The sequence below is a fragment of the Rhinolophus ferrumequinum genome, chromosome 8, assembly GCF_004115265.2.
Source record: "Rhinolophus ferrumequinum isolate MPI-CBG mRhiFer1 chromosome 8, mRhiFer1_v1.p, whole genome shotgun sequence".
In the NCBI taxonomy this organism is placed as follows: Eukaryota; Metazoa; Chordata; class Mammalia; order Chiroptera; family Rhinolophidae; genus Rhinolophus; species Rhinolophus ferrumequinum.
In genome coordinates, this window is record NC_046291.1 from 16,511,591 (window position 1) to 16,525,477 (window position 13,887).

Sequence of the window (13,887 nt, forward strand, 5' to 3'; positions counted from 1 at the left end):
CCTGCTAGAGACCCTCTGAAGGTTTCCATTCTTCTTAAACAAAATCCCAACTCCTTACCTTGGCCTAAAAGGACATGTGATGTGACCCTTCACCACCACCCCCAGCTCCTCTCCTGCTAATCTGTCCCTTCATTTCTTCACTCCAGTCACACTGTCCTCTTTGCTGTTCCTCCTCAGAGCTTTTGCACTCACGTGGCCTCTGCCTGGAAAGCACTTACCCTAAATCTGTGCATGGCTCTCCTCATCATACGGCTCTCAGCGCCCGTATCACAACTCCAAGAGGCTTTCTTGGACCAATGGCTTTATCTAAAGGAGCCCAGTGGGGCCCCCTAAATCACTCTACATCCAGTACCCTGCTTTATTTTATTCATCACACATAGCATTGTCTGAAATGACCTTGTTTGACTTTATTGTCCATCTCCCCCAGCCAGAACGTAAACTCCAAGAAGGCAGATGCTGTGTCTCTTATTCACATCTGTATCCCCAGCACCCCTCACCCCCTGCAGAGTGCCAGGCCACAAAGAGTGCAAAATAAATTATTTGTTAATTGAAAGATGAGGGGCAGAGACCTGTGGGGGAGGATGTCTGGGGGCCTCTCTAGAATCACTGCAGCTCAATTATGTCCATTTCTCCTTTTAAGTCCTCCTCCTCCTGCCCATCAGCTTCCATTCATTCCTTCCCACTTCAGAGAAAGAGGTGAAGCGATGAAAGGAGAACAGGCCTGGGGCTGCCAGGCTGACACTTGCCCTAGGGTGTGTGGGGCAATCCCCAGCCCAACAGAGCAATTTGAGCTTGGGACAGGGGATGGGAAGGCAGGGCAGTCCTGGAGCCCACAGAAGTAAGTGGTAGGGTCCAGGCAGGCCTGGACTGTCCCTTAATTGCAAACTTGACGACCCTCAGAACTGGGAAGTTCCCATAAGATCATGTGGTCCAATGTCCTTTCCTGGAAGCCAAGGCGACACTGTCAGGCCAAGATCACAAGTGGCAGAGGGCCAGTCTCAGGGAAGAGAGACTTGTGCTCACTTGCAGACGCTGACCCACTCGGTGATGCGGCACTCCTCACAGACCACGAAACAGCACCAGTGGAAGCGGCAGTGGCAGCGCTCGCTGCGCGTCTGGCGCAGGATGTTGTGGCCACGGCCGCAGCACATGCTGCCACAGCCGTCGGGGCCTGCACTACTCTTGTTGCATAGGCGGCCCACGGTGCCCGCCGAGTCCAGGCGCGGCTCGCGCTCGCAGAAGTCGGGCGACTTCTCAAAGTAGACCAGGTCGGCAGGGCTGGCCCGGCGGCGTGGCCCAGAAACGCCCGGAGCAGGCGAGGGTGCCCCCGCGGGGCCGGGCTCCAGCTGGCCACCGTTGCGGTTGTGTGGCCGGATGAGCGTGGCGCGGTGGAAGCGGCTGCGTAGCAGCGCCCCCACCGCACGGAACTCCGGAGTCACCTGCCAGCACGTCTTGAGTTGGCAGCTGCCTGAAGTGCCATGGCACTTGCACTTCCGCCGCATGTTCTCCATCACCGCCTGCAGAGGGAGGCACCGTGAGGAGTGACGCCCGTGCCCAGGCCCACTGCCCTTCTTCCAACACAAGACACTGGCCCGCGAGAATACGAGGCTTTTGAAACCAACTCTCATTGAACAGAGGCAAAAGCTGAGTCCCTAAGAGGGGTTGGGAGGCAGGGGTGGCACAGCTTCTGAGCCAGGCAGTTAGGAGATCTCTGCCTGCTCTTCTGCTGCTCTCATCCACCTCCCACCAGGCCATGCCTGGGGGAATTCCCTCCTTCCTGCTCCCCTCCTCTCCTGCCCACTTTCCCCAGCACCTGCAGGGGGCCCTTGGGGCTGGAGGCTCTTGCTTCCTGAGGGGGGATCCCAGATCTTCAGGGAAATTCCCTCTCCTTCCACCCCTCAGGAGCAGGGGCTGCCGGCCCCACTACACCCAGCCCCAAAGCCTCTGGCCTTGCTCCAGGCTGTGAGTGGGGGCTGCAGGGAGTTTGAGAAAGCCCCTTTCCTCCTCCAGGCCCTGCAACCCGTCTGGAGAGACACCCCTTCCCCCCATTATACTGGTTGGGGCTTACTCTGCCCAATGCTGAGTGGCACAGTTTCTCCTAGGAAACGGTGAACACGAAAAGGGCCCAAAGGCTCTACCTGAATGCAGAATGGGAACAAAACCCAGAGAGCCAGACCCCCAACCCAACGAAAGTGGAGAGAGATCCCCAGACCTAAAAGAGGTAGGTACTGGAACGCAACCTACCCATGCCCTGCCCAGCTCTCAACCTGCTCTCGAGTCTCCTCCCAAAGAAGCTCTTCACAGCAGCCTCACCACAGGCCCTCCCTGGCGGAAGCTGACCACATCGTCCTCTCCCCCACTCCACTCCTAAACCACACCTCAAACAGGGAGAGCAGTGATCTGGGGCTCTCCAACCTGGGCAGTAGGTCCATAAGAGACGGACCCTGCCCCTCCACGTTTTAAAGGGCTCTGCAGCTTGTTTGCACAGCCTGCAGTGTCAGCACCACGTGGGAACCAGCCCAATGCCTCCCCTGGCCAAAGCTCGAGAACATCTGCTTCCCACAGGCAGCAGCCATTAATTAACCAGTTTAATGAGGAGGAGGAAGCACTGCTGGAATGGGCTGGGATAGTCCCGAAGCTTGGGAAAAGAGCTGCATGGACAGGGCAGGGCTGGGTGGGAGCTGGACATGACCTGAGGGTCGACAGGCCTCAGTTTACCTCACTTTTAAGTCAGGATGGGAAGAGCTGATTCAGCTTGGAGTCTTTGTGGAAGGAGAAGGTGAACCAGCCTGGGCTCAGAGGCCAGGAATGGACGGGAGAAAGTGCCAGCCAGAGTGAGGGGAAGGCCTGAGCAGGCTGAGAGAAGGGCGTGGTGGGAGCTGAATAACCAGGAAAGGAGGGTGCTAAGCTGCATGAGGGCTGAGGCATCATGATGGCGGTGAGCACACCGTGTAGACGACCCTGTAAGCCGAGGAGCGCGGCCTCAGCGCTCAACTGCCTCTCCCCCTTTCTCACTACTTCCGTCACCTTGGGTAAGTTTAGTCTCTCTGTGCCTCAGCTCCCATATCTTAACCTGAGGTTCATAACAGTGCCCTCATAGGTAGTTGGACGGATTAAATAGGCTAATCTGTAATAAAGCATTCCTAACACGTAGTAAACAATAAAGGCAGGCTATTATTACTTTCCTTCCTCCTCCCCCCCCAATTTTTCCTTTCAAATGAATGACCTCCGAGGTAGTATGAACATTTGAAGGTAGAGGAGAAAGGAGGAAGGCGACTGGAATGGTTCCACAGTGGCCCCTGGGAACTTCTCTTTGAGGAATTCCCTATTCTGCCCAGAAGGTTGTGAGAGGAGGAGGATGGCAGCAGAGGATATCACAGAATCATGGAACATGAGAGCTGATTGGTCCAAACTTCCCCCTTTATAAGGAGGAGACAGGATAGCAGAGCTAGACCCCAGAGGTGTGACTCTAATGCAGTCTCCCTCCACGGGCTCCCAGAGGAAATGGGCGGAGCAGGGTGCTAAACAGAGGATGAGCTAAGGAGGGAGGGCAGGGGGTGTTTCTGACTTCTATCTCCAGGCCTCGTCCATGCCAGTCACACAGTGGGTATTCAGGTATGTTTGTTGACTGCATTAGGAGGGGGCAATGAGAAAGTTGCTGAGTTAGGGGGAGTGGTGTGGTCCCCAGAGGAGAGAGGGCTGCGGTAGGGTAGGGGAGAGGCCCTAGGCAGAGGGATTTGGAGCAGGGGAAGGGGTTGGGGAGTGGCTCTCACCTGCCTCCCCACTCGGTTGTTGTGGAGCCTCATGCGCGCGTGGATGTCTCTGTGAGGCTCCCGGGAGTCCAGAAAATCCTTAGAGAAGCGCTCCCCGAAACCCACGTCGGGGCTGCAGCCGCCCCACTCCCAGGAGTCCTGCAGGCCAGGGCTGGCAGGGGGCAGGGCGGGGTGCTCAGGAACCCCGTGGCTCAGGCCCTTACCGCGCTGCAGCGCGTCCAGCTGCAGGCGGTTCAGCTTCCGACGGAAGGCCTCCTCGTCCCCGCGCCGGGATGCATCGCAGCCGCACGCCCTCAGTTTACCCAGGGCGCAAGCGTTGGATACCGCATGCACTACTCCGGCTGCCGCGATGGCGTAGGCAAAGGCACTCTCTCGGAAACCTGCAGGTAGAGATCCAGGAAACAGGCTCTGAGCGGCCCTGATATCCCATCCCTCTGTCTTCCCTGCCCAACCTTCTCGCCATACGGAGGGGAAACTGAAGCCCAGTGTTTGGGGACGATCTGGAACAGGGAAGAGAGTCAAAGGGGCCCAGAAGTCACACCAGAAGTTCTGCACAGGTGGAGGTCGCCCCCATAACCTTCCTTTTTGCACTCCCTTCCCTGTTTCATTAACATCACCCTTAGGAAGCTCAGAATTTGTGTCTACATCCGTACTGTTGGACAGAAAGCATCTGGTAAACACGCTTTTTAAGATCAGGGACTTAATCTATTATCTGTCATGTGATATTGCATTTTTAAAATAAGCCTGCAGAAAGAAGGCAAAATGTAATCTAAAGAATAAATCAGCAGTGATGGAATTGCAGGCCGCAGGAAACATTAGTGGGAAGAAGGGTAAGTCGGGGGAGCTGGGGTCCTCCTAAAACTCCAGGCCCCAAGATTGCCTGCCTGGTGCCTCCCGGCTCAGGTCCACCATAGAACATTCTCTGAGGGCCAGATTTGAGAGGCGGACAAATGAACCAGAATTTCCCCTTTCCCTGCAAAGGGCACTGCCCAGCCACCTGTGGTCAGTCTAGGTCAGCTGAAGTTTGTTTGAAGGATGCCGGAGGTGAGCTGCTGCCCTGCACGGGGTCACACATATAGTAGTGAGAACATGGAGCGGGAAGGGCAGCTAAGACAGACACTTTTTCTGCGATGTTCAAGGGGCACAAAGATTCCCTGATGCCACTGACTTATCTACACTGCTTTCCTCTTTGGTGTTCCCAGCTTAGCTCTGCTCTGGGAAGGTCCTGGTAGGTCTTGCCTGTGGCAGGGGGAAGCCGACCTGTGGAGAAGTGTCAGTCTCCTGGACCCACAAGCTGCTTCTTGCTTATTCTGTGTCCAAGAAAGGACTAGCTAGGAGCAGGTTCTGCTACAAGTCTCTGACCAGCCTCTGAACCTGAGAGAGTGTGGGCAATGAGAGAAGCCTGGAGCAACAGTAGCCCCCCCATGAGGAGGAGAATCCACCTGGGCCATGGGCCTCTGTTGGGGAACTTGTCCAGAGGCTGATGGCCTTGGGGGAGGCCAGAGTCAGAGGAAATGCTCTGGGTCCTCCCATTCTAGCATCAAAGGCTGGGAGGACATGCTTTTGGAGGCCTCACAGACCCCAGAGAGCCAGCCAGGATTGGACAGAGATGCAGCCCAATCCTCCCCCTAATGCTCACTGTCTGAATCACAGGGCCCTGTCCTCCTTTCCATGCCCCACCAAAAACAAAGCAAAACATAACCCAAGATGTGTAGTAGTAGTTAAGAATATGAACCCTAAAGCCAGATTGCCTGCGTTGAAATCTTGGCTCTTCCACTTACTAGATGTTAATATAATAGCTATATGACTTTGGCCAAGTGACTTGAATTCTCTGTGCCTCAGTTTTCTCATCTGTAAAACAGGGTTATTATTATCTGCCTCATCGTTGTTCCAAGAATTAAATGAGTTAGTAAATTTCAAGTGCTTAGAATAATAGCTTACTTCTACTGAATATTCTGTTCATGCAAAAGTAATTGCAGTTTAAAAGGTTAAAAATAATTGCAAAAACCGCAATTACTTTTGCACCAACCTAATACTACATAAACATTAGCTATTATTGAGAAGTTCTTCCTGCTGTCTTAACTCACTCACTACTGCTGCAGTTTCGGCCATTGTTTTTTGTTTCCCTGATCAGGGATAGAGTCCAGCATGACCCACTCTAGGATAAATCACCCGGCCTGGCAGAAGCCCCTAAAGCAGACACGAAGTGTCCATCTCATGGCATCTTGGGACCTTTCTAGAAGAAGCCCAGCTATGATCAAACAGTAAAAGATGGGGATTGGGCTGGAGCCTTCAAAGGGGCTCCTCAGAATTGGTGGGAGCTGCAGGAGAGTAGACACTGCTCTGGAAGGGAAAGGAGGGCAGACCCAAAATGGGGAGCACACCCTGTGTTTATCCATTGCCTTTTATCTGTGGAACTCTGAGCACTTCTCTTATTCCTGAGGGAGTCATCGACATGCTCCTAGGGCAATGGCAATACTCAGACCTTTCAGAGGCAGCCTAAGCCTCAGAAATCTCCCTGTCCCACATGCACACACACTGCAAAAGGGGGGTGCCCAGGCTCACAGCGGTTATGGAGCTGGACCCAGCCCCAGCTCTCCCAGCTCTCCAGCCTGACAACTTTCTGCTGATGGACATTTGACTCCAGGGAAGAGTGGCTGCTGAGTAAGAAACCCAGGTAGCTCAGTTCCCTATTACAATGGCCTGTCTATGCATTGCCCCAGGAGAAAGCAAGAGGCTGGTCCAGGGGAATGTTCTAGGCCAACCATCATCTTCCGGGCTCTGTTACATTCAAATGCAGGCCTGGAGGAATATGGAGAAATGTAGCCCACAGCTCGTAGAGAACACCCCTACCTACCCCGGGCAGTTAAAGATACCATCCCATGGCTCCTGGCAACTGTCACTGCCTCAGGTAAGTGTGACCCGGCAGGGTTTGCATGGCCACCCTCTGTTCCAAACATCCAGGTCTCAGAGAAGTCCAACCCACTGGATCTGCCCCCAGCTCCCATTCAGGGCCCCAGTTTCGGTCCTGGCCCCAACTGTCTGGGGCAGACGCAGGCACTGTGCCATCTGGCCAGCTGGAGGGGGGTAGGGGTGGGGCCCTGGCCAGCTGGGCTGCCCGGAGCATTGAGGAGGGGACTCGTTAAGACGCACAATTAGCCGCCCTGCCTTTGATCTGGGACAGGGACTGCCAGCATCTAAGTGGAGTCAGCTGCTGCGACAGGCCGCAGCCAACAGCCAGGAAGGGGCTGGGGGAGGAGGTTTGGAGGACAGGGGAGTGTGGAGGAGAGAAGATTCAGGAGCCAGTGGGAACCAGGAGGGGTTAGAAAAGCTTGAGGCCCGCCCATTGGAATCAAAGAGGGAGGAAAGAGGAAAGGTCTGGTCTTCATTCCCTCTGTGCAAACAAGCTGTGTGTGCTCCTGTGCCTGGGCTGAGAGAGACGGAGTTGTGTGCATGTGGGAACTCTTAAGGATGACACTGAATGTGGCTACGCCACAAACATGGGTTGGTGTTTGTGTGTCATGCATGTCAGTTTCATTGCTTGGACTACCCTTTCGTTGGATCAGCTCACCTCTGGGCACACAGTGAGAGATCACGATGGCCTTGTAGCTTGGGAGGCAGTATGTATGGCAGGGGGTTGAGTGCAGTCTCTACGGTCAGGTGGCCTGCATTTGAGTCCTGCTGATACAGCTTCCTTACAAGCTGTGCAATTAATGGCAAGTTACCCAACCTCTCTTAGCTTGACTTGTAAAATGAAGATAATAATAGGACCTACCTCATGGGGATTGTTTGAGGACCCTAATGTACAAACAAAGTGCTTTAGAACAGCGCTCGACACACAGCAAGTACTTCATATGTGTTGGCTGATTCACTGGGTGCCATTAGAATAATGGGACCTCAGGTGGTCCCGGGGTATGATTGCCTCTGCCTCTGTGTCCCCACCTGAAATGCCACCACATACCCTCGTCCTAGAGACCTAGGCATTAAACCAAGACTCCTTGGTGGGAGAAGTGGGAGAAGAAAGAGCCAGGGCCTTGGAGAGCAGAGGCTAGACTCTCAAATTGCTGGCTTCTCCTGGGCTTGGAGCCTGGCTTGCCCTCTTGCCTCATGCCCCCTTTTTCCACCCATTCTCAATGGGACTGGGCCTTAGGGAGGGCAGTACCTAAACTGTGGGAGCTTCAGGACCTGCTGTGTGAATCTATTATACTACACTCCCCTCCCTCAAGCCTTTCCCTGTCCTCTGATCACCTTTCATTCCAGGGCCCACGTCCAGCCTGAAGCAGCCCCTTCCTCAAATCTCCCTCAGGTCCCTGCATCCTGAGTGGGAGATGGATGGGTTCTCTAGTCCTCACATTGAAGAGCTCTCCTCTAGCAGATGTTCTGCCAGCACCCCACCTGCCCAGATACCAACAGTCTGGGTCCTAGAACAAAAAGCTGGGGATACCAGTGCCCTTGGCACTTAGGTCACAGCTGCCCTTGGGCTGGGCAAAGCAGCTGGTCTGGATTGGGCAATACTCACAGCTTTGTTCTGACTCTTTCTAGCCCCCTAGAGGCCCCTCTCCCTGCCCCTCACCTCCACCTCCACCCCCACCCCTGGCTCCAGCCCCCCATACCCTCTTCCTGGCTAGGGAAAGCCCTATTGTATGCTCTGCCTTCCTAAGTACCCACTCTAAGTACTCAATCTCCCTTCCCTCTCTCTCCTGTTAGGAATCCCATCCCTTTAGCCCAACCCATCTCAGGGACCGTGTCAGGACAATTAGATAACAGCATTAAGATGGAAGCTTCAAGGGGCCGCCTCCTCTCAGCAGCCTCTGAATTTTAAACATAGCAGAATGCACATTTAAGAAACTCCACTGGCAATCAGAAGAGGGCTCAGCACCCTGATCTTCCCCTGAGGGGAAACTGAAATCACCTGCCATCACAATGGACAAGCCATAGCTTAAAAAGAAGGGAGACTAGAGGATGGGCCCAGACCAGGGCTGGCTGCCACCAAGAGTGGTCCTATGGATTTAAATTTAGCTAGTCCTTGAGATGATGAGCCAAGATTGCCAAGAAATGACCCCACGAGCGTGAACCGTGGGTGCAGTGAAGAAGGTGCCGCAATGGTGGCCCTTGGACGGGGGAGTGGCAATATTTTCCAGAAGTCCAGAGTGCCCTCCTTGGCGGGAGAGGTAGAAGTGAGGTGTTTCAATGCGGGAACAGAAGCCGCAGAGGTACGAGAAAGTGTTTTGAGGCCAAAGGAAGGAGCCCAGCACCCCTGCCCAAGCCCAGGAGCCGCTGTCCCGCCCCCTCCCCGAGCTGGGCGCCGCCCCACACCGGCTAGCCCTGGCAAGTCTCCCCCTCCACCCCTAACCTCTCCCCCGACAGTCCCCCCAGCTCACCTCCCGCTTATTAAACTGCAGGTGAACCCATAGTGCCTGGCGCCGTGCCAACCCCGCGCCGTTCCATGGTTCAGTGGAACTCGCCCCCGGTGTCAAAAGACCCCAAGTCTTCCATTAGGGCCACCCAGGCCTCATCAGGCTTGGCCGTTAGAACACCTGGGTTCAGTCTAGAGGGGACGGCAGGACCAGGGGGGGAGAGGGGATACTGAGGGTAGGGAGAGGGGTGAAGAGCTCCCCCGAAGCGAGGGTTACTGTGTCCACACTCCCGGGGTCTGAGCGCTGGAGGGACATCAGTGCTTTGGGGAGCACGGATGACCTAGAAACCCGGAATGGGAGCGGGAGAGCTCCGGCTGGGCCTGGCCGGGGCACGATCAATGCCGAGGCCTGTCACTTCGTGTCGGCCAGCGCCAGGCGGGGATGGGCGGGGCGCAGCGCTGGCCAAGGAGGGGCCGGTCCGCCGGGGTCCAGGGCCACCGCTCTCAGACCGCTGCGGAGGCTCGGGGCGGCGCGGAGGGCGAGGCGGGAGCGCGGGGCCAGGTGGGGGTGGGGGTGCCCTCTTGGAGAGCGGCTGGGACCGGGAGCCGTCTGCCGGGGCCCGCGGGGATTAGTTCGCGGCTGCATGCCGCCACACGCGTCGGGCTGGGCTCCGCCAGGGAGAAAGAGTGCCCCAGGCGCGCGGGGGAGGCAGGAGGTAGAGCGCGCGGGGGCGGGGCGGGGCTGACGGAGGCTGGCGTGGCCCCTGACTTGGGGGCCCAGGGGGTACTCCAAGGTGTCCTGTTAAAAAGGGAAAGGCCCTGGCTTCCTAAGTTCTCTCTGAAGTTGAGGGTCCATTGGGGTCTGATTCCCGAAAGCCTCAGGCTTCAAGGCCAAAGGATAGAGGGGCACCCCTCTCCTCCTCCGCTGTCAAGTGAGAACTGGACAAGTCCCAAGGAGCCAGGTCCCCATACTGTCCCACTCAAGCAGCTGGGAAAAGGAGAGATAGAAGCCCAGTTAGGCCCATCCAGGAGGCAGGACCCCCGTCTTTCTCAAAAGACCCGAGTCTAGGCCTAAGATGCCAACGTAGGAGGTAGGTGTAAATGGAAATGAGTGACAAACCTCCAGCTCTCTCCATCCCAAGCCACTCTAGGGGTTACACAGGTGGGCCCTGGGGACAGGAGGGAGGACAGGAGTGCACTGTGGCTTCTCTGAGCTGTGAGGGGAAGAGAAATTGGCAGGGCCGCAAGGTGGGCTGGGCAGGAGGCACACATGCACACACCCAGTACCTCTGACTCAGAGAGGGTTTTCTGGGGTGGCCAGGACGAAACAGAGGTTGGTGGTGTACCTTGCCTGAAAGAGCTGTGGAAGTACAGAACTTTTACCTGCCCAGGCTTCCCTCACCTATATCATTTGGCAAAAGTCCCCGACCCCATTCATGCTGATTCTGGTTATTTTATCACAGGCTCTCCAACCTCAACGCTGTTTGCTAGGTAGGGGGTAAACTGAGGCAGTTGACAGCTATAGATATTTCCTGGGCCTGAGATATGCAGCGTCAATGACAGGGCAGGATAACCCAGGAGTCCAGTTTTCAGGCATGGAACCTACCTCCCTCAGCCCACACAGCGCAGCTTGGAGCCACATCTGCCACATTTGTCCGCCCCCCTGTGTCTTTCTGAAACCAGACAGAGGCAGGAGAGAAGCATGGCTGGCAGATGGGCACCGGGGGAGGTTGCCAACTTGAGGGAGTGGGTTGGGGATGGCTGGTGGATAGGTGTTGGAGTGGAAGTGCTGGATGGGTGGGGCAGAGGGGCAGCTACCTCGGCTGAAGATGGGACTCTCGTAGGGGATCTTGTTTCGAGTCTCGAGACTAGAGCAGTTCCAGCGCTGGTCCCGGAACTGGTGCTGGCACTCGTGGATGGCAATCTGGATGCCCTGGATGGCTGAGGCAGCCACGTCAGGGTGGCGCACACACACCTCCATCTGCCGCCTGCTCAGGCCAGGCAATGTCAGGCACACTGTGTTGGCGTTGAGCACCGGCTCCGGGGGAAGGCGGAGACCCAGAATATCGTTGGGTGCAGACCTGCAGGCATGTGGGGGTGGGTGAGTGTCTAGGGGCTAGGAGGACCCCATCTAACAATACACAGTCTGTCCCAAAGGCCACAATTCCTCTGTTCCAACCCTTGCCTTTGAAGTTTGGGCCCATTCGTATGCCCCTAAAGCATTCTCCTTTCCTTGACCTTCTCACCATCATTCCCTCCAACAAAACCCACCTAGCTGCACACCCACACAGGTTAACATGTACAAATGCACACACAACCGTAATGCCTGTTTACACAATATTTTATAAGTACATCCCCAGGCATAGATGCTCACATATGAAGCACTCCCCAGGAGACCATTCCTGAAGGCATGTTTCAGACAGTCATATTCTCACAGACACTTCTGCATATCAAGGTAGACACACAGACCCGGAAACACTTACATATATGCACACTTCATCAGACAGTTACACACACCTACACAAAGGCACAAGATACACATATGTATTTATCTTAACATATACTCATCCATGAGCTCTCACATTCACACACATGTGCACACACAGACTGCTGTTTACAACACAGCTTGCTGGGCTCACTTGAAAACACACACACACACACTCTGTGAACCCTTCCGGCTGCAGTTTCTCTTTGACTCCACCTGGGTTACACCCTTCCAGCCCCCAACCCCTGCCCCTGCCTGGGGGCCATCTCCAGGGTGGAGCAGGGCAGTTTGAGCTTACTCCTGGGGTGGGGGTGCATTCCCCCAGCACAGCAAGGACTCCAGGTTGGCACTTGCTTCCCCCTCACACACACACACACATACCTTCTTTTCTAGTAGCCATCACTCTCCTGGGCACTGCCCTGTCTCCCTGGACTGCCCATATTCTGTCACCAGTTCAACCCCTTCCTATGAGGGCACTGTCTTTCATTGGGCACCAGGACTTTCCTGCCATACTGTCCCTCCCTCTTTCCAGGGTCCCCTGCCCCAGTAGGAGCACCAGAGGCCCCTGTGACTGGGGGTCCCAGCTCTCCGGGAGGGCGGAGCATAAGGTGAGGTCTCACCTGGGCACGGCGGCAGCCAGCAGCAGTAGAAAGAACAGGAGCGCGCAGAGCGCGGGCCGCGGCTGGGGCCGAGGTCGGAGCCGCAGCCAGGGACAAGGGTGGGTGCTGCCCATGGCGCGCGCGCCGTGACGGGCCGGGAGTGGGGGGCTCACAGCCCGGCGGGACCGGCGAGCCAGGGGCGATGGCGCATGATCCGCGGGGGTCGGGGCGGCTGCGACACACAGCTCCGACTCGGGTCACGGCTCCGGGAGCAGACGGCGCCTCCCCGCTCCATGGGGCAGCGCCCCCGGGCACCGCCCTCGGGGGGGGGGGTGGCGGGCGGGCGCACCGGGCACCTCTTGGCACGGGGGTCCGGGGAATTTCCCAAGGCCCCCCTGCGACAACTCCGGGTGCCTCTAGAGGGTAAGGGGGGCCGGGAGGTGCTGTGGGTTGGGGACGAGAGGCTGGGGTGCCGGGGAGCCCCCCAGTGCAGAGCCGCGAGCCTGCGCTTCCGAGGGCGTGAGGCGGGCCAGGGTGTGTGTGTGGGGGGGGGCGGCGCTGTCTGTGCCCGGCCCCACCGCCCAGAGTGAGTGACTGTCCTGGCTCGGGGAGTTCCGCCGCCTCCCCTCCCCCCCAGAATGTCTCAAGGTTCTACCCCACGTGACGTCACGACAGGGGGTGTGGAGGCATGCACGCGTCTCGAGGACACTGCGTCCGCTCAGGACTCTGGGTGGGAGCGGCTGCGCGGAGGGCAAGAGAAGGAGAGGTGTGGGGGTCAGTGCGCGGAGGCACAGGGAGATGTCAGTGCGCGGGGCGTGCTGGTTTGTGTCGCGCGAGGTGGGGTGGGTGCCTGGCTGAGATGCAGCTGCTGGGGAGCGGCACCCCCCCCCCCAATATACACACCTGCAGAGGCTAGAGAGGAGGGGCTGGCCCCTCTGCTCACCTCCCCCACCTCAGGAGGGACTTCCCAGGCTTGGCTGGTGAGGCAGGTGTGGAGTCCTGCAAAGGGATTTGGCAGCCTCTGGATCTCATTCTCCTTCGCTGTGTGACCTTAAACAGGTGCCTACTGTTCACTGAGCCACCTCCTGCCCCTTTGTAAAATGAGGTTAACGAGGTCCATCTCATCTAGACATCTCATCTAGCCAATGAAGGTAAAAGTGCTGAGACTCCAGCAGTAAATGCTTGTCTGAGAGCAGAGCACCCTAGGGCGGCAAACCCTGGGAAGAGGGATTAGAGAGTCTTTGAATCCTAAAAGTGTGCTTTGAGGTCATCTTATTTCACAAGAAAATATTGAGGCTCAGAGAGGGGCATGACTTACTCAAGGTCACACAGCAAGTAGGTGAAAGAGCTGGAACCAAACCCAGTTCTCTTGATTCTGAGCAGCCCCAACACTGAGTACTGCTTGTCCTGGCCCTACCACCTCTACTTGGTCCTCTGGGAGCTCCCCAACACCAGCCTCCTCTCTGGAATCCCTTCTATCCTCCCACAGTAGCTGAACACTGGGCTCATCTCAATATGGGGTGAGTGTACTGGACCCAGAAAAGGGCCTGAGAGCCAGAGGGTTGGGGACAGAGGAGCCAGCTTCTGTTTCACGTTCTAACCTGGGCCCTGACAGTGAATCCTACTCCCACTGTGGCAGTAACATCCTCCTCTACACACACACCCCTTCCAACC

General features: G+C 56.6%; 1 protein-coding gene across 1 annotated transcript; it reads right to left on the reverse strand.

The window, feature by feature from the left end:
* Positions 1-399: 399 nt before the first annotated feature.
* WNT10A (Wnt family member 10A) lies at positions 400-12,822 on the reverse strand. The gene is made up of 4 exons (XM_033112348.1): positions 12,235-12,822; positions 10,948-11,210; positions 3,774-4,153; positions 400-1,517 (listed from the first exon to the last, which is right to left on the reverse strand). Exons 1-4 carry the CDS (start codon positions 12,345-12,347, stop codon positions 1,020-1,022), a joined length of 1,254 nt encoding a protein of 417 aa, XP_032968239.1. The 5' UTR covers positions 12,348-12,822; the 3' UTR covers positions 400-1,019.
* Between the last annotated feature and the right edge of the window lie 1,065 nt (positions 12,823-13,887).